Here is a 19,370-nt window from a genome sequence, read left to right as displayed (position 1 = left end):
CACAATTAATTAAAGAGACCAATGTTCTTTTTTTTAAATTAATTGCTTTTACTTCAAGGAAACTACGATCAGCGGCAATGAAATATTTCGTTATTGATCGTGAGGCTTTAATATATAGTATTTGGTATTAAAACATTGATCAGTAATTGAGAGGAACGAAATTTATTCTAGTTACGGACCATAAGCCTCTTATACATATTATGGGAGCACGCCGTAACCTTCCTAAACTAGCCAATAACCGATTGGTAAGATGGGCCCTAGTAGTGGGAAGTTATCAATATGACATTTACTACAGGAAAGGTGAAAATAATACGTTAGCTGACTACCTTTCCAGATTACCAAACCCTGAAACGGAACACTCCGAGACAGAAGGGCTTGTACATAAAATAGAACTACGTCTTCTGAGCACTCGAATGACTGACCTTAACCTATCAGAACAGTTACTTATGAAAAAAACTTCAAAAAATCTCATATACTCACAAAAGTTTGTCAAAATTTAAAAACCGGCCGGAGAGAATCAGAATATAATCTAAAAATGAAACTATTCTACAGAAACCGGAATGAATTATCTGTTGAAAATAAGATACTTATGAGGCAAGGACGCATCGTTATACCTACAGCGGCACTACAAGGCCATTCTTACATACCTTCATCGAGGACATCCTGGCATGTCTGCTATGAAAGCACTTTCACGTTACTATGTCTGGTGGCCTAGCCTTGACGAAGACATAGAATTATTGGAACGAAGTTCCTTATCGCGCGTTGTGAAAGGGGGCTAGACGGAAAAAACTCTTACGAAAAGTTGTCACGACACTTTTTAGTTCCGTCATTCTGACCAATCAACGTGTAGGCGCTTATCGCGTGACATTGCTCGTATCCGATTGGTCCGCGTAATGAGTACAGTTTCTCGAGATAGCGTTTCAACAATAGTAATTTAGTTCATAGTATTGTTTTTTTCTTCTTCATAATGCCGTAATTTATTATTATAACTTTAAAAAAAAATTACAATTCCTTCACTAATTAATCGAAAGGAACTTCGTTCCATCCGGGTGTCCCTTGACACCTCTGAAGTTTTTTGTCAAGAAATGTACCAGATGCCAACAGAACCGTCCTTGTAAACCTGAACTTCCTGTATTTTCCTGGTCCATACTAGAAGAAGTATGGGAGAGAATCCATATCGACTTTGCTGGACCGTTCGAAGGATCGTATTGGTTGGTATTGTGCGACGCTCTCTCCAAATGGGTGGAAATACGACTGATGAAACACATCAACACCAGATCATTTTGTCTTACACTAGATAACATATTTTATACATTTGTTTTACCAAAAATGATTATATCCGTTATTGGACCTCAATTTACATCTTATGAATTTAAAGAATATTGCACAAAGCAGTGTATTTTACATGTCACATCATCTCCATATCATCCTCGGACAAATGGGCTGGCAGAACGTTTAGTCAGAACATTCGAAATAAGAATGGCATCGGTAGACAACACAAACCCATCGGTAGACAATATAAATCTCGAGTGCAGTCAGCACTCGAGATTTATATTGTTGTTATATTGGAATTTTTTTTACATACAGAAACACTCCGCACGCGTCCACCGGTAAATCTCCAACTAAGATGATGTTTGGACGACAATTGAATTGCATATTTTCCAACATTCGGCCAGACAAAAGAAGAATAATGCAGTATTTACAAGTAAAAAAATATATTCGTACCACATCATCGAGCTACCGACCAAGTGACGAAATATATATTAAAATACGAAATGATAAAATATGGGAACCAACGGTAATTACATCCCGAAAACATAAATATTCATGTATTGTTTCAACACCAGGAGGACTAGATAAACGAAGACACGCTGATCACATCAGACCACGGGTGTCCTCCACCTCCAAAACCCCGAGGAATGAAAGGGTGCATTCTTCTATGCTGCCGGCGACTGCTTCTCCAGATATTAGAAATATTAGAATGGAAACAACAATAAGCGAAAGGCTAACTATTAGCAAGAATTCGGCAGCAGTAACATCGCAGTCGCCTACAAATGTACCAATTTCTCTAAATTCACCTTCACAGCATCGAAGTTATACTCCTCACCTGTTCCGGTCTCCACTCCTGTGCCATTTGCTCCACGTCGAATTAATCGACGTATACATACAGGCACCCCGCCGTCTGATCAACAAGATGTAGATGGGGAGGAATGTTTTAACCTTCTTTTCCATATTCTATTATTTGAATTATTATACATCGAACACATTGTCATTTTTGCCACCTATTATTAATACATATATCTTACGTTAAGTACCTATGTCTTGAAAACCTTGTTTTATTTTATTAAACTCATCTGTTTACAAGGACAATAAAAAAAGCATGTTAACCTCAAAATATAAGTAAATGAAAAATACCTTCTTTTTTTATTATGACTTGATTTAATTGTATCTGTGTAATTGGTATAATAACTATGAACCTAAAACTAGAATTTTAACTATTTATTTTCGTTTTGTTTTTAAAATAAATTTTATCATCATTAAAATATACGACAACACCGCGCACGCCTTCGTTAACGTTGACGTTCTCGTTGTGTGCTTCGTAGGTACCTACTTCAGATTTTAAGGTTGCATACGTTTCTGTTTTTGTTTAACATTCACAGCTGTAAATGAAAACTATTAGAGAATATTTTTTCTAAAACATTTTGCTAATTCAAATATAATAGGTCTAACACAACCATTATGGCTTCGAACGAAGGGCGAACTACTCAATCAAACTTGCATCAGCAAGACTTATCTAAATTGGTAAGTAAAAATAAAGAAAATCTACGTCAATTGTCCAAGAAATATAAATAATTATTTAGGTATCGTTAAATTCCACTGTGATATGGACTTTTACGAGTGAAACAATTAACTATATAACCTATACAACACCAACACCCTGGTGATTTCAGGATGTCACAAAATTATCTGCTCTCTCTCCCGAAGTCATATCAAGGCAGGCGACGATTAACATCGGTACAATTGGACATGTAGCTCATGGAAAATCTACTGTTGTGAAGGCTATTTCAGGAGTACAAACTGTAAGGTTTAAGAATGAATTGGAAAGAAATATTACGATCAAATTAGGTAAGTTTAATTTTATATATACATAACTGGTTAGTCTTAAATTTATTAACAAGTAACTGTATAGATGTATTTAACTCAAATTAAACTAAAAAGTTGATTGGGGATTACAAATATATAGTCTTGCCATACAAATTGTTACAAACAAAACACTATTTACAATAAAAATTAAAGAAAACAGTTGTCTTAAGTATCATAACTCATAACTGCTTTATTTTCTTTGTTGTATTTTTAAAAATCTAGGCCTCATAAAAATTAACATAACTGAATTTTTTAATGATTGGTCAAAAAGGTAAACAAATTGTGGCTATGGTTTAAGTTCGCTTCATGGATTTAAATCTCATTGAAGAAATGTCTTTACATAAAATTGTATATTTCGAGATTGGTTTTTTGTTCACAGTTTTTATTGTGCTAAAGTATGACTATCATTTGAATGGCCAGATATTCATATATTACAAACAGAAGATGTCTTATTGTACCTATTAGTCTAGTGAGTAATAGTTCCTCACATACTTTTGTATTGAGTAATCACACTTAGATTCAATTTAAAGTAAATAAAATATTGGTACCAATCAAAAGTGAATCGTATTCCTAAGAAAACAAATGATATTGAAATTCAATGGATTGATTAAATCACGTGTACAAATTAAAATTCTTATAAAATTAGTATAATAAGTAACACTACTTATGGCCAGACTATTTATTAAACAGATGCTTTGCAATGTACCATGTGTAGTACTTTTCAATAATTTTATTTAAAGTTCTACTCAAGTTCATGTATACATTTTGAAAAATCTTCTGATTTCACATTTTTCAATGTGTTAATTGAAAAAACATGGTATGTTGCAGAGCGCCTGTCGGATTCAGTTGTAAAATTGTATCGCGAAAGAGCAGATGAAAAACATGAAAGTATATTTATTGAAAAAGTTAGAAAAGTAAAAAAGAGAACTATACCTGTAGAACATGAAGATGCACCAGCTATTAAGAAAAAAAAGAGAAACAATATAAAAAATGCAGAAGAATATATTGTTGAGAAAATACTAGGGTTCAAGTATGAAAATGGAAAAGAATACTTTCATGTGAAATGGAAAGGATGGTCTGATAGTGAAAATACTTGGGAACCTATTGAAAACCTAGATAACTGTCCTGCAATAATAAAAAATTTTTTGGATGAAGAAGAAACTAGATTCTGTGTTAAAATACAAAAACTCAAAGAAGAAATCTCATTTGGCAACCTCTTAGAAGATAATAATCTCATTGAAAGATTTACTGAATTTGAAGATGCAGATCTCAGCAAAATAAAAGAGAATTTACAATTAAAATTTTTGTCAATACTGTTCTTAACTGAGAAAGAGGAGCATTGTGGAGCCACACTGGTTGAAGAAACTAGAGATATCCTACAATTATATGTATTGGTTAGGAAGAGATGTAAACAATTAATGCAATTGAAAGAATGGGAGGATCATTTAAATCAGGTTGATAAGTCAAAAAAAATATCAGTACAAAATAATGTAGATTTTGCTGGACCACCAGAAAATTTCACATACATAAATCAATCAATACCTGGCACTGGTGTCATCATTCCGGATGAACCCCCAATAGGCTGTGAGTGTACAGCTTGTAATTGCAGATCTAAGTCTTGTTGTGGGATGCAAGCAGGCTTCTTTGCCTATACCATTAATAAGAGACTTCGTGTTGCACCAGGCACACCAATTTATGAATGTAACAAAGCATGCAAATGTTCGTCTGAATGCAGCAATCGAGTTGTACAAAATGGACGAAACATTAAATTAACTATTTTCAAAACATCAAATGGGTGTGGATGGGGTGTAAAAACCGAGCAAAAAATTAGAGAAGGACAATTCATATGTCAATATATCGGTGAAGTTATCTCATTCGAAGAAGCTGAAAAACGAGGAAGAGAATATGATGCAAATGGATTGACTTATCTGTTTGATCTTGATTTTAATTCTGTTGAAAACCCATATGTTGTTGATGCTGCACATTTAGGAAATATATCACATTTCATCAATCATTCATGTGATCCAAATCTGGGTGTATGGGCAGTATGGGCTGACTGCCTAGATCCTAATCTTCCAATGCTAGCTTTATTTGCTACTCGAGATATTGAGATTGGAGAAGAAATATGCTTTGACTATTTACAAAAATCATCTGACATTGATGATAATACTGATGATGGTTCTTCTCTCCTAATTAAATCGAGTTATAATGATGATATTAGTCTAAGTAATGTTTCAGAGATAGGGACTGCTTCTTCTCCAGCTTCTCCTTTAAAATCAAGGTTTGAAATTCAACAACAAAACATGGCAATGTTGCGAAACCGTACTGAATGCAAATGTGGTGCTATGAAATGCAGAAAATATTTGTTCTAGTTATAAACTTTATAATAGATTACATTGTGAAAATATAGTAACATACCTTTACAATCTCAAAAAATTGGAGGATATTTGTATATCTTCCTCAATATAACCTAACCTGTATAAAATGTTCTACAAATGGGCTTAAGGAGAGCCCTTATACTGTGGTGGTGTGGTGGTCATAAAACTTCCAACAAAATAAAAAACCAATGACTGAAAATAATTAAATTTTTTTTGTATTATTATTTGATATGATAGATATCAAATAAGGAAATATACAAATAGACTGTAAATTTGGTAAGGTTTTTACAAAATAAAATACTAATCATAATCAAAAACGCATACCTTGGACAAGCATGATGTATGCGGCTCAAGCTAGCTGCAAGTCTTATTAGCTAGATATGCTGAAAGTATTCATAGCTCACCTATGCGAGTATGTACGTGTAATATGATGTTTAGCAATTGTCTTAATTAACAGGTCATGGTTGGAAGTGATTCAAAGAAAGAATATAGTAAAGAGCTCCTTATTCGCGGGGTATATAATAATATATTCCGTAAATATGCCGCGAATACAAAAACCGTGAATATGGAATGGTAATGTGGCTCTTACCGTAGGACAGAACGTCTCATGTGGCCGCATTTAAAAATGTACAGAAATATGGTTGATTTACATACAACATACTTTAGGCATATTTGTAATAAGGTCTATTTTACTTTATTATCAGTCCATTTGGCGACGCATTTACAAAGGAAAGTCTGTTGGATATATTGGAATGATATATCTATGTTTATGTATCCATTAGATCCGCGAATAAAAAAATCTTTAAAAGCTAACATAGGAATTGGATAGTCTATTATGACGTAATAGATGAATGTATTAGTGCATACCAGACAAAATTTAGAATACACTCACAGAGAACATACTACAAGACTTAGCCAAAATGTATTAGTATCAAGAATCTGTCCGTCTTTTTGACTCATATCGATTTGGCCAATTAATCTATGTAACCAGGATAACAATGGACCAACAGACTAAAAAACCTAAATATGTTTAAATACCTTTAAATGTTAATTGTTAGTTATTCTGCTACTTTAAATAAACAAAACCAAACTGGTACCAATTTGTGCCTTTTAGTTTCTAGGAATGAAAACGACCACAAACTCATTTTGTTAAATCTTAAGTCTTACCTATTTAACGTTTTTTTAATATAAGTATTATGAAATATTACAATTATGTATATGTATTGTTGTGTATATTTTTAAGATAGACTAAATAATAAAAAATGGTTGCCTAAGTATGGTTTTATTTAAATCGATCTTGACAATATGAAATTAATACTATATTTATTTTGTTTCAATATGGTATTCTATAGAAATCATGAAAAATATTATTCACAGAAAAATTATATTCGTATTAACACATGTCTCGGTTTTTCCTTAGGTTATGCAAATGCAAAAATCTACCAATGCGACAATCCTAAATGTCCGCGGCCAACCAGCTTTATATCCGGCGGCTCATCTAAGGATGACAGCTTTCCGTGTCTTCGGCCTGCGTGTACGGGTCGCTTCCAACTAGTTCGCCACGTGAGCTTTGTAGACTGCCCTGGTCACGACATCCTTATGGCAACTATGCTTAACGGTGCTGCCGTGATGGACGCAGCATTACTACTCATTGCGGGTATTTAAATCAAATAATTTAAAATTAAATAACAAGATTTAAATAAAAAAATAATGAATTTTTAAAAACTAAGGTAAACTTTCAATTTTTTCTTTTTCAATGGAAACTAACCTGACTGTCAATGCACAATAATTGGCATTCTATTAGCATGCATCTTACTATTACAAGTATGTACTTTTGCATTTTAATATTGCATTGACTAAATATGGTTTTGTTACGATGACCGATAATTTAAATAAATTAATAATCGCGAAAAAGCCACACATGATTCAGAATATGGCTCCAAACCAAAATTCCATGTTTTAGATCCATGTCAATACTGATATAACTTTTTTGTACGTGAATATATTGCTATAAAATATAGATAATAAACGCCTAGACAAAGAGTAAACAATCCGGCTTATTAAATGAATTTTTGTATGAAATGGCAAACGCGAACCACAACTCTCGGCCCAGGAGTCAGAATTGCTAATTAGTGCGCCCCCAAGTTAGTTGATTATTAAAATTTATTGTTAAAGTTTATTGCTAAACCAAATTTGCGTCATGATTTACCTATTTGCTGTAACTTAAGATTTTCACATTTTCAGGCAACGAATCTTGCCCACAGCCCCAAACTAGTGAACACTTAGCAGCCATTGAGATAATGAAACTGAAGCATATCTTGATATTACAAAACAAGATCGATTTAGTTAAAGAGGGACAAGCTAAAGAACAGCATGAGCAAATTGTAAAATTCGTTCAAGGGACTGTGGCTGAAGGTGCACCTATTATACCCATATCGGCTCAACTCAAATATAATATTGAGGTTTGTTCAATCATACTAATAATATTTTCAATGAAAGTATTATAGATATTACGTATATTAATTTAATAATTAAGAAGTACTACTGGTGGTAGGACCTCTTGTGAGTCCGAACGGGTAGGTACCACCGCCCCGCCTATTTCTGCCGTGAAGCAGTAATGCGTTTCGGTTTGAAGGGTGGGGTAGCCGTTGTGACAACATTGAGACATTAGAACTATATCTTAAGGTGTGTGGCGCATTTACGTTGTAGATGTCTATGGGCTCCAGTAACCACTTAACACCAGGTGGGCTGTGAGCTCGTCCACACATCTAAGCAATAAAAAAAAAAAGAAAAAAAAAAAAAAGTACCTTGAGTGTAAGCGAAAAGTTACTGAACTGTCATAAACAACATGAACTAAAAATATTTTTTATCTTAGCATTTTACTTTGTAGAATAAAATAAGTTCAGTTAAAACGAAATATGTACCTTATTTATTAGTTATTAATTTAAAATGTTTCAATGGCCTTCAAATAATTTTATTTCACCACCTGATTTATGGTCGAATTTTAGTTTTAGCGTGATTTGTGATATAATGTGTGATTTTTGTGTGATACATATGTCATAGCAGATAGTATTAGTTCTACGTAATCAAGAAGCGATGAGCCTTGTAAGCAGATACTCGTGTTCTGAGATCCCACCATTTCGCAAAAATCAGCGGCGCAGTGAGCGAGAGCTCTTCCCTTGGCATACCGATCCACCTTATTCGAGCTGATGGCGGAAGGAGGGCTTATCCAGACCCAACTTTAGCCCCTATGGGATGTGGTCATTTTCGTTGATTTGGTTTGGATAAACAGGAAATTCGGTACCGCCCACCACGCTAATGCACTTTAGTGCGTAGCAGAGTTCATACTTAAAAGCTACCGGCTGGTGGCATATCGCATTCCGACCCGGCACTCTGGCTCTGTCTGCTTAGTGCGAGTTTTTTAACGTTCTCGATCGCGTAAAACTTAGCCCAATTTTGTATGCAGTTGGAACAGCGCCCCTAGCGGAAAACGTAGGCAATCGATCCCATTCCATACAAATATGAGCTAACTTTTACGCTATGGAGAACGATAAAAAACTCGCACTAAGCACACTGGTCCAGCGAGGGCACCACTTGGCTGGCCTAGCAGATTGCCAAAGATGATGGCCGACGTAGTGTCACTTTCGACGGCGTCAGTCAGGCATCCCCAAAGACGTTACATTGTTAATCATTACGTCCTACCTCTCTCGGGCAAGGCTTGGACGCTTTAGCGAACAGTGCAGGGGTGTCATTTAGTAGTTCGCTTAAAGCGCCGCTAGTCATCTACAGTGACCCACTCTTCGGTAAAGGTAGTCCCAAATACCACACTCGCTCTTGTAGAAGAATTTGAAACTGGTCCAAAAATATACACGGATAATGCCTGTATGACAAGATTCTGTGAAGCCTACGTGGTCATTAAGCCACTGAGAATTCGAGTCCGAAGCTCGACGTGTGGTATGACGTGAATAAAATCGATATAGAATTATATCGTGTAATAAAAATCAGACTAGTGTTAGGCTCGGGTAGGTTCCACGTTTGATAAATAATAAATAAATCATCATTCAGTCGTAATCAAACTATGACTACGCCTCTCTTTTATTTTCTAGGTGTTTACAGCAAGATAGGTCAACTGTGTAGTGTTACCAAGCTTCAGGGTTATTTTTTTTTTCCTACCTAAGCTGAGAGCCTTGAGAGGCTATTTCAGCGTAACCCTAACTTTTTTAGGTGAGCTCACGGGGCTCAAACCTGATGACGTTGCTAACACGAACCCTAGCAAGAGCCGTGCTTCGCAGAATCTACCACCGGATCGGAAACGCGACCCACTGAGAAGATCCGGCGAGAAACTCAGTGGGCTGTGTCTGAGAGTTAATTTACTCGTCGAGTCCTTCGTCGCAAGCAACGGGTTCGACGAGAACGGTGACCGGTGCTTGAAGTACCTAGAAGCACCGTTAGTGGATCGGGAGGATCCGAGATGACGTGTTTTGGGCGACGTCGACTGCTTTCCATTCTGTCCGCAGGATCGGGAATGTAGTTACCGGCGGCCACGATGAGAGGGTTCTCGTGTCGTGCCGCTTTATCGAAGTGGCGCATCGACGCCGACTGTAGATACTTACTGATGGACTATAAGTCCAGGTCGTCATGGAGGTCGACGTTCCTGACGAACCACGGGGCTCCGACGGCTATCTTGCAAAAACGGGATTGAATAATTTGGAATGATTTTAAGTGTATGCGGGCCGCGTGAGCGAACACTACACTTGCATAGGTCATGACGGGGCGTATGCAAGTTTTGTAGAGTGTCACCTTATTTCTAAGGGACATTTTACTTCGCCTACATATCATCGGGTAGAGACGTCCTAGAATGAAGGCGGCACGGTCGCGTACCGTCTTGATGTGGGGCGGAATGTCATCCTACTGTCGAGGGTGACGCCTAAATATTTGACCTTCGGGGCCCACGGTATGGGCTGGTCGAACATCGTGATTGGGCGAATGGCGGGGGCGGAGGTGTTGACGCGCCTAGTCGGGAGGGGGATGCTCAGCGTGGTGTTCGGAGGGCGACCCCTTTTGAAGAGCACCGCTGTGCTTTTCGTGAGGTTGATGTCGATGCGCCACTTCCGGAATCACTGTCCCATGGTGGTAGCTGCGGTCTGAAGTCGTCGATGAAGCAACGCCTTCTTCCTACACGAGTAGTAGATGGCGGTGTCATCGGCGAAGAGCGCCAGATGGGTCTCCGGAGACCGGGGTATATCATTAATATACAAACTAAATAATAACGGGGAGAGGGCGGAGCCTTGCGGGACTCCGGCTGTGACGTGACGGGGCCGGGAACGCGTTCCCTCGACTCGATATCGGAACGAACGGTTCGACAAGTAGTCTCGTATGATGAGCACGAGTCTGTCTGGCACTCCCATGTTATACAGTTTGTATATCAAACCGTTGTGCCAGACTTTGTCGAACGCCTTCGCTATATCGAAGAAGAGGGCTCCTGTCGGGATGGGTTTCCGCCTATTCAGCCCTAGTAAGATGTGCTCCGTGAGGCGGTGCGCTTGAGGTACGCACAAGTGTCTGGCGCGGAATCCAAACTGCTCGTCTATAAGAATTTTGTTCGCGGATACGAAGTCCCAGAGGCGTTTACGAAGGAGCCGTTCGTATAGCTTGCCTATCGCCGGGAGGAGACTGATGGGGCGGTAACTCGCGGTTTCATTCTTCGGTTTACCCGGCTTGTGTATGCCGATAACGTCAGCTTCTTTCCACGCCGCGGGAAAGATGCAGTTCGTCACAGCAGCATTTAAGATGGTGGCCAACATCGTTATTAGTTGGGCTGGTAACAGTTTTAGCGCGCGATTGCGGATGCCGTCGGAGCCGGGAGCTTTCCGTGGTTGTAGGCTATCGATCGCCTCCTTAACCTCGGAAGTGGTAATGGGGGGTAACGCGTCCGAGGGCGGCAGGGAAGCTCTGCGCTCGACCTCCCTGTCGACTAACTCGGTGTGTTCGGGGTCCGCGTGTTGAGTGCTGGTGGTGCACTGTTCTTGCAGTGCATCGGCCAGCAACTCTGCCTTGTCATCGTCATCGTAAGCCGGTGGTTGGCCTGAGGGGCGTACGAGAGGCGGCATAGTGGCGATAGTTTCGGACTTGAGGGTCCTAGCTAGTCGCCAGTATGCTTGGTGAGTGGGCGCGAGTTCTTCTAAATAACTATCCCAGTTTTCGTTTCGGGCGTCGCTTAAGCGGGATTTGACCTCCCGCTGTAAGCGACGCATCCGAGTCCGGTTTGAATCCGTGGGATATCGATCGTAGGCCCGGATTGCCGCGTTTCTGACTCTTTCAGGGTTATCGCCAGGCCCGGGCTTTATATATAAATCATATCGAACTATTTGGAGCTATTTGGTTTAAGCGACATTTTTGCAGCATTACAGGAGTCATTTAAAGCTTAAAATTTGAATAAAATATAACAAAAAAAATGCTTCAGATGTTCGAATGGGGTAAAGATAACTGATGTTCAATTAAAAACTTAGAACCTTTGATACCAATACCAAATAAAACGCACCTTTAAATACAAAGATAAATGTCACTTAAAACAAATAGCCTTTCACCCCTCGATATACAGTATTTAATAATAGCATTGAATAAATATTTCAACTAACAATAAAAACATTTTTTTAAAGGTCCTCTGCGAGTATATAACAAAAAAGATTCCCGTACCCCTAAGGGATTTCACATCGCCTCCTCGTATGATTGTTATTCGTTCATTCGATGTAAATAAGCCTGGTTGCGAGGTTGACGATCTACGGGGTGGCGTGGCAGGAGGATCAATTCTTCAAGGAGTTCTAACTGTCGGTATGGAAATCGAAGTACGTATTGTCTGTCATGGTAAATAAATAATAATAGTTAATATATTTTTCAACACATAAACACTTATTTCACAGGTGCGGCCTGGTTTAGTCAGTAAGGATGCAGATGGTAAATTAACTTGCCGACCCATATTTTCACGCATCGTTTCGCTGTTTGCCGAGCAGAATGAGCTACAGTATGCCGTCCCTGGTGGTCTTATTGGCGTAGGAACGAAGATCGAACCAACGCTGTGCCGTGCTGATAGACTTGTGGGACAAGTATGTTTATTTTAAGCATCTTTCAGCTGTAAAAATTACTTCCAAGATTGATATTTATAAGTTTAATTACTGACGATGGCACTGATAGGTTCTACCGTCCTGTCCATTTCTATCAATAATCAGTTATCAATTAAAGTTTGAAGGATGGGACATTGGACAACTCCCTAGGCGGGTGGCGGCATTCACATTTCTGAGGTTTTGGCACCGTTAACCATTTAATATCAGAGATGCGGCGTTACTCATCAAATGCAAAAAATAATACCTATTCTATGGATATTTTTACAATAGGCACTAACTTATTTCTGTTAATTTCGCAGGTATTAGGAGCAGTTGGATGTTTACCGGGAATTTTTGTCAAACTCGAAGTATCTTATTATCTTTTGAAACGTTTGCTTGGCGTGCGCACTGAAGGAGATAAAAAGGCTGCCAAAGTCCAAAAATTAGTCAAAAATGAGGTAATTAACAGTGGTACATTATTTAGAAACTACAGTAATGTCTTAGCACTATTTGGGCCGTTAGGTTGATCACACATCTATTGTAATTAAAGTTGCACATTAAATATTTTTTAGGTCCTCCTCGTAAATATTGGATCGTTAAGTACTGGCGGCCGAGTAATCGCCACAAAAGTTGATTTGGCTAAAATCGCCCTTACGAACCCTGTTTGCACGGAAATTGGAGAAAAAGTAGCATTGAGTAGAAGAGTAGAAAATCACTGGCGGTTAGTATCAATGCATAACTGGTATACCACATGTGCTTTGAAACAAGTTTTGTCAACATATTATTACTTATTTTCAGGTTAATTGGTTGGGGACAAATTCAAGGAGGTACAACTATAGAACCAGCCAACAACTAATTTTATGTTTTTTTTACATTTAATAATGTAAACTATGTTCTATGTATTTAATAAAATATTAACATAATATCAATATGCATTTATGTTACCTACCTTACAATTACTAATAAACAACACATGATATTTTGAACTATTAACAGAGACTACAGATATAGATATATAAACAGAGAAATAGAGTAAATAATTTATTGATTTTATTCATTTACATTATTGACTTTAGGCCATGTATATAAACGTGTTAATATCTTCGTCGTCGCGACGCATATATTTATGTTCAATAAGCCATTCTAATTGCTCTTTTATCATTTTCTTCGATGGTAGAAACATATTTTTTAGAATCTCTACCAGCTCGCTCTGCAAGGAATAAAAATAATAAAAATTTGTTACTTATTTATAAAGAGCGGACGGTTAGCGTGTTATGGTCATATTGTGATGCGTAGAGATGCACGTAAATAGGAGATGTATGGAAATTGTGGTATCCTGCAGGGGAAAAAAGGTCGACCGAAGAAGACATGGATGGAGTGTGAATGACGATATGAGAGAGAGAGGAGTGAGTGTTGAGATGACGGCTGATAGAGGAGAATACAAACATTGGCAGTGTCGATCCCACTTAGTGGTATAAGGTGGAGACAAGGAGAATGTATTTATTAGTGAACAATACAAGAAAAATCTTCAATTGGTGATCTTCGTCACTTCGTCAGCCCTTATCGTCTGAATTTCTGCTGCTTAGAATAAGATGTAATATTTGAATATGTGAACCCAACACACCTTTTCAATTATTTAAATACCATATAACATTTATTGGAGAATTAAGAATCATGAAAGCAATTACGAAAACATTGTCAAAACTTATTTATTTAAGCAAAGGCTTTCTTCCAAACCAATTTATTATACCTAAGTATGTTCAAATTTTTCTTTTGTTAAGTCATGGCAAAATTATAATCAATCATCATTTGTGCAGCATGAACTAGCTCAGTATCTACTTGGTATCAAGTGTGGTTACTGAAATATAAAAACACTACTACCCCATGTGGTAGAAGACCACTTTGCACTATTATGAGTGTAACCTGTAAGGAATACAGTACTTACTGATGCAATCTCCTAACACAAAAAGCTTACCTTAAGTATTTATATACATATTTGTTTTTAGTGGAAAGCATTCATGTACACATGTTTGGAACAGATATTCAAAGTTAACACAGTAAAAGCTCTTTATTCGCGCTTTCACTATTCGCTGATTAAAAAAATGCGACCTAATGCCTACGTTCGCGCCTAAAGATTTCTTGATTCACGAATCTCTATCTCGAAATCTAATCAGTACATACACATTGATATAAAAGATTCCAAGGTAGGAGGTCGAACCGAACATCCTTTGTAAACGCGCTTTTCCATATTCGCAGCATATTTAGGGAAAATATAGCCTGCAAATAGAGCTTTTACTGTACATCGAAACAAAAATATATAAGTTCCATACCTGAAGTGCTGTGTTTGTAATGCGTTTCCTCATCTTTAGTATTTTTATGATTGCCTCTTGAGTCCTCAATATTCTTAGCTGCACAATGGAATGATTATCTTCTATTTGAGATCTCTCTGTACTCAACTGAAGTCTTCCAATCAAATTTATTTTACCCCTACGTTGTGGTTTTCCATTCTTAATAAGCGCAAATTCCTGATTTACCCAAAATATTGTATTCTGGACAAAGTCTTTAGGATTTTGAATCAATGGATCATAGCACAACAATTGCCTTTTTAATTTTGGGAAAGCCACAAGAGACCATAAAGTCCTTCTCAGTTCAGGGTCTGGAAGTTCTGTTGCTAATCTCAAATTTTCATAACTTATTTTTTCCATAGGTCTTTGATTCCATGCAAATAGCACTGCCATTTGAAAAGTTGTAACATCCAAGTCAAAACGACCTACTGAATTAGCAAATGTTATAGTGCCATTGCTCATGTGATGATACCACTGCAATTTTCTACCTGAATGCTTTTTTTTATAAAACTCTTCAACTTCAGGAATATAGTCTTCTAATTCTAGTGGCAGACTTACTGTTACTCTTTCAGATCCACGGGCCCAAGCTCCAGCATTGAGTATTTTAATATTGATGGCATCATGACGAGTTGTGTCTGCCCTAAATTGTGTATTCAGATCCTCACTTACTTTTACATCTTGAAACATTCGTGCTAATTTATTTACATAGTCTGCAGGCATACCTACTTCACGTAACCACTCTACCATATCCTCTTCTTTTTCAGAGTCCGCACTTGAGTCTAATATCAATCTTCTTGTTAAATGAACCTTATGATACCTCATAAATACATCTTTGTTTTCAATATATTTCAAAACTAACAAAACGTCTCTTAATCTTATTTCTATCTGTTCACTAGTTAATCTTTTACTTAGCGGTGTTTTTCGTAATAACATATCACAATAGTTAGCGAGAAGTTCAGGGCACTTGCTTTCAGGAGCTGTACCTTTACTACCACGGGCAAGAGTTGATGAAGGCAACTCAAGTTTAAAAACAGTTGTATCATTTACCACGCATTTATAGGCCTTGTCCCTGGCAGTTAAAAACCTTGGATCATCCAAGAAGGCATCTTTAACTAACATACTAAATTTTCTGAATAAATCCAACAAACGCTCTACATACTTTTCAGAGTCTGTTGTTATGATATCTGCTGATGCAACCATGTCAGCTAAGCCTGCAGATACTATATGGGCTTCTAAATCTCTCAATATCGGCACGACTCCTTCTGGGACCCTATCCAATAAACGAAACATAAGTTGCAACTTTTCTGTCTCACCAGCTTTAATCAATGTAGCACTTTCAGCTAAAAGTGTTGGAAGATGCTCTCCAATAAGTACTCTTTCACAACATTGAGTTAATGCAGCTACACTACCACTTCCTGGCTCCAAATATCGGTGAGCACGAGCCTCTTCTTCTTTGAGACGTTGATCAGCATACTTCATATATGACTGAACTCCATTGGCAAGCAAATGTTCACTTGCTTTCAATTTATAAAATTCTTCTGTGGCTTGCATATATGCAGCTTCAAAATTCTCTCTGTAGATTTGCAATTTATCTATTGTGTTTGAGCACAAATTAACTGTCAAAAGAAAAAACATTTTATATAATTTAAAAAGTGTAACCCTCCATATTACCCCTTTTTAATAAAACAGTGTTTATCAATATCATATAAATAGTATATATGAATAGTATTTATCAACTTTGTATGGTTCAAGTACTCAAGTATTATTATAATATGCTAATAACGTACTATTTTAAACTTTATTCTCAACATGAAAATACAGTGTTAGGTAGTAAAATAGCCACTGTAATACTGATAAAATAAAAAATAATATCAATTAAATAGACTGCAATTTATAACTAACAGTAAACTAACTGTACTTTAATGTTAGCAACAAGAATGTTAGTTAAAGCTTTAAAGCTGTCTGCTTTAAAGCGACCTGATCAAATAAAAAGTCAATTTCATGGCTGCCACTCATTGTAATAAAATGTGCCAAATAGTGAATAAAATCGAAGGGAATATAGGAAAAGTGATTATGTGGTCGACACATTGACTAAAGAATTTATTATTCATGTTGTGTGATGATGATTGCATATCGGATACCAAATATGCAGATGATTTCGATCATTACACATATTATGATGATGAAGATGATGTTCCTGCCGCTAGCACTAGCAATTTTGGAGAAAGTGATGTAATGGATGGCATGTAATTTATGATGGAATGAAGTGCTTAACAAAATATTTTTTATGTATGATTAAAAAAAACATCAGCATATACTTACCTAAAATCTCTATTTATTCCTTCTAATGTAATTTATCTATATATATATATAAAACATATTTAATTGATAGCCTTTTGGTAGTCATACTATTAACATGAGCGAAACCACAGGTAAAAGTATTATAAAATTACTAATATATTTTTCCAAATTGAACAAAGTTAAGTAATTTAAAATTTATATTAAATACATGAGTGAACCATATATTTTAATCCCATGTGTACGATGCGCAGACGGCTCCTCACACTATTGTCAAGGGCTCAAGACATGTGCCGATTGCTATACCATGCTTTTGACACATGACATACATATAAAAATAAATGTACGATATTTAGTTTCTAATGAAAATATGCAGTCAAACTAAGGAAATATTATTAATATCATATGTTTTACTCTTATTTAATACAGAGTGCTCAATTTACTTAAATCTAGAATTGGAATTGACTTAAACATCATTTAAGAAAAAATATACGTGTATTAATGCTGATTCAATCTTTTTTATTTATAATAGTATTGTGGTATTAACTAAAATCATTCAAATCTTGGTTTCAGTAATGCTTTATGAGTTTTTTTCTTTCATTATTCCTCAGTATCAAAAGATATGAAAAGTCAGTCTTAATTTTTTGATTTTTTTAAAAGTTTCAATAATTTGTTCAAAGTGAGATAACTAAGCTTTTGCTAAATCTGTGATTATAGAGGTATAGTCATTGACAAAAGATCTTTAATAACTTTCAAACTTAAAATTGAATTGAATTATGGTCAATTTTTGCCAGTGACCACTAATAATAGTCAATAGTAAATTTATGAACTACCTACTTTTATCCTTTACTTAGATGTAATAAATATAGTTTACTAACCATATGACTCTCTTACTCCTATTACAAGCTGAGAATCAAATGATTCACCATTTCTTTCAGCTTGTACAAGTTTCATTGCAGAGTCCTGTAATCTCTCCTTGATATCCACAAAGATACTTTGATTCCATGAATCCAACATTAGTTTCCGTACTAAACTATCTTCAATGTTGTTATTGTTATTCTTTTTCTGTGAACTGGATGTGTTAGAACTAGTGACTTTACTTATACTATTAATAGAATTTTCTAACTGTCTAAAGGGTGTAGGCAGATAATTGCATTGGGTAAAAAATTTTCCCCACTCCGCAATATAGGCTTTCAAGAGTGCTTGATCTTCCCGTTGAGCTAAAACGCGAACTTGGGCTTGTTTTATGTACATTGTAATATCTTGTTGAAGCGAGTCTCTTAATTTGTACGGTCCTCTCTCATCCCACAAACATACTGAATGTACTGCACCAAAAAGATCTTGCCATTCGGTTTGTGTAACAGTCTCTTGCTTTAATAGCTTTAAAACTATAGGACGCATTGATGGCCATTTGTCCTCAAAAGTGATCTGTCCTTTTTCCTGAAAATCATGTGAAGGGTAAATTATTTGTTTGTAATATACAGTATTTAATTTTAAACTAATTGTGGGCTTACCTTAAGCATGATTTCAATTTTAAACTTTCGGTTTTTGTACGTTTTCTCCAACCATAGCAATCTAGCAATTTTACCTTTCAAAATGTTGACAGCTAACTTTTTTGTTGGACTTTTCTAATTAAAGATCGAAAGGGAACATATGTCGTAGAGACCAATTATAAATAAAAATTCGTACTTGCCAAATTTATCCAGTGACATAGCACTAAATACAATCCTTGGGCCCACGGTCCGTTCCCAACATCTGTGGACTATCTAGTCCCAGATCGCTCCCTAAGCGCGGGGACCTCGTAAGAGGTTCAGACCCCGGCCCAGAAAAAAAGATTAGGAAATATTTTATTTACTCTTTCAAGTGAAGCATTTCATATAGTGCTATCATGTAAACCTTTACTTAGGGTTTGCGAGTAGCTAATGGCCTGCGAGAAATTGCTCTAGCCCTAGCAAGAGCAATACCTCGCAGGGCTTAACGATAGGCAGCAGGTTGGCTCTACCCCTAGCATTACTAATGCCCATAGGCGACGGTAATCACTTACCATCAGGTGGGCCATGTGCTCGTCTGCTTACGAAGGTAACAAAAAAAAAGTGTGTGTGTCC

General features: G+C 36.6%; 2 protein-coding genes across 4 annotated transcripts; one reads left to right on the top strand and one right to left on the bottom strand.

Moving 5' to 3' along the window:
* The first annotated feature begins 1,722 nt into the window (after positions 1-1,722).
* On the top strand, positions 1,723-13,551 carry Eif2g (translation initiation factor 2 gamma subunit). 3 transcript variants are annotated; one of them, NM_001043724.1, is given in 9 exon segments: positions 2,660-2,802; positions 2,952-3,126; positions 6,943-7,179; positions 7,767-7,984; positions 12,182-12,367; positions 12,443-12,625; positions 12,943-13,080; positions 13,195-13,343; positions 13,421-13,544. In NM_001043724.1, coding segments are annotated over 9 exon segments (1,407 nt in total). In that variant the 5' UTR covers positions 2,660-2,739; the 3' UTR covers positions 13,479-13,544.
* A 99-nt stretch (positions 13,552-13,650) lies between these two features.
* LOC101741088 (cullin-5) lies at positions 13,651-18,939 on the bottom strand. The gene is made up of 4 exons (XM_004932568.5): positions 18,780-18,939; positions 18,144-18,705; positions 14,953-16,583; positions 13,651-13,832 (listed from the first exon to the last, which is right to left on the bottom strand). The coding sequence occupies exons 1-4, from the start codon at positions 18,786-18,788 to the stop codon at positions 13,695-13,697; spliced, it is 2,340 nt and encodes a 779-aa protein (XP_004932625.1). The 5' UTR covers positions 18,789-18,939; the 3' UTR covers positions 13,651-13,694.
* Between the last annotated feature and the right edge of the window lie 431 nt (positions 18,940-19,370).

The sequence above is a fragment of the Bombyx mori genome, chromosome 23 (assembly GCF_030269925.1).
Source record: "Bombyx mori chromosome 23, ASM3026992v2".
NCBI lineage: Eukaryota > Metazoa > Arthropoda > Insecta > Lepidoptera > Bombycidae > Bombyx > Bombyx mori.
This window is presented reverse-complemented; position numbering and strand designations above follow the sequence as displayed.

Excerpts from the sequence above, each read along its gene's own strand:
- Eif2g (XM_038019118.2), top strand. The coding sequence starts at position 2,740 with ATGGCTTCGAACGAAGGGCGAACTACTCAATCAAACTTGCATCAGCAA. Across the intron at positions 2,803-2,951 it reads AGCAAGACTTATCTAAATTG|GATGTCACAAAATTATCTGC; the intron begins GTAAGTAAAAAT and ends TGGTGATTTCAG. Across the intron at positions 3,127-3,972 it reads AAATATTACGATCAAATTAG|AGCGCCTGTCGGATTCAGTT; the intron begins GTAAGTTTAATT and ends GGTATGTTGCAG.
- LOC101741088 (XM_004932568.5), bottom strand. Across the intron at positions 16,584-18,143 it reads AGGAGTAAGAGAGTCATATG|TTAATTTGTGCTCAAACACA; the intron begins GTTAGTAAACTA and ends TTCTTTTGACAG. Across the intron at positions 13,833-14,952 it reads TTACAAACACAGCACTTCAG|AGCGAGCTGGTAGAGATTCT; the intron begins GTATGGAACTTA and ends TATTCCTTGCAG.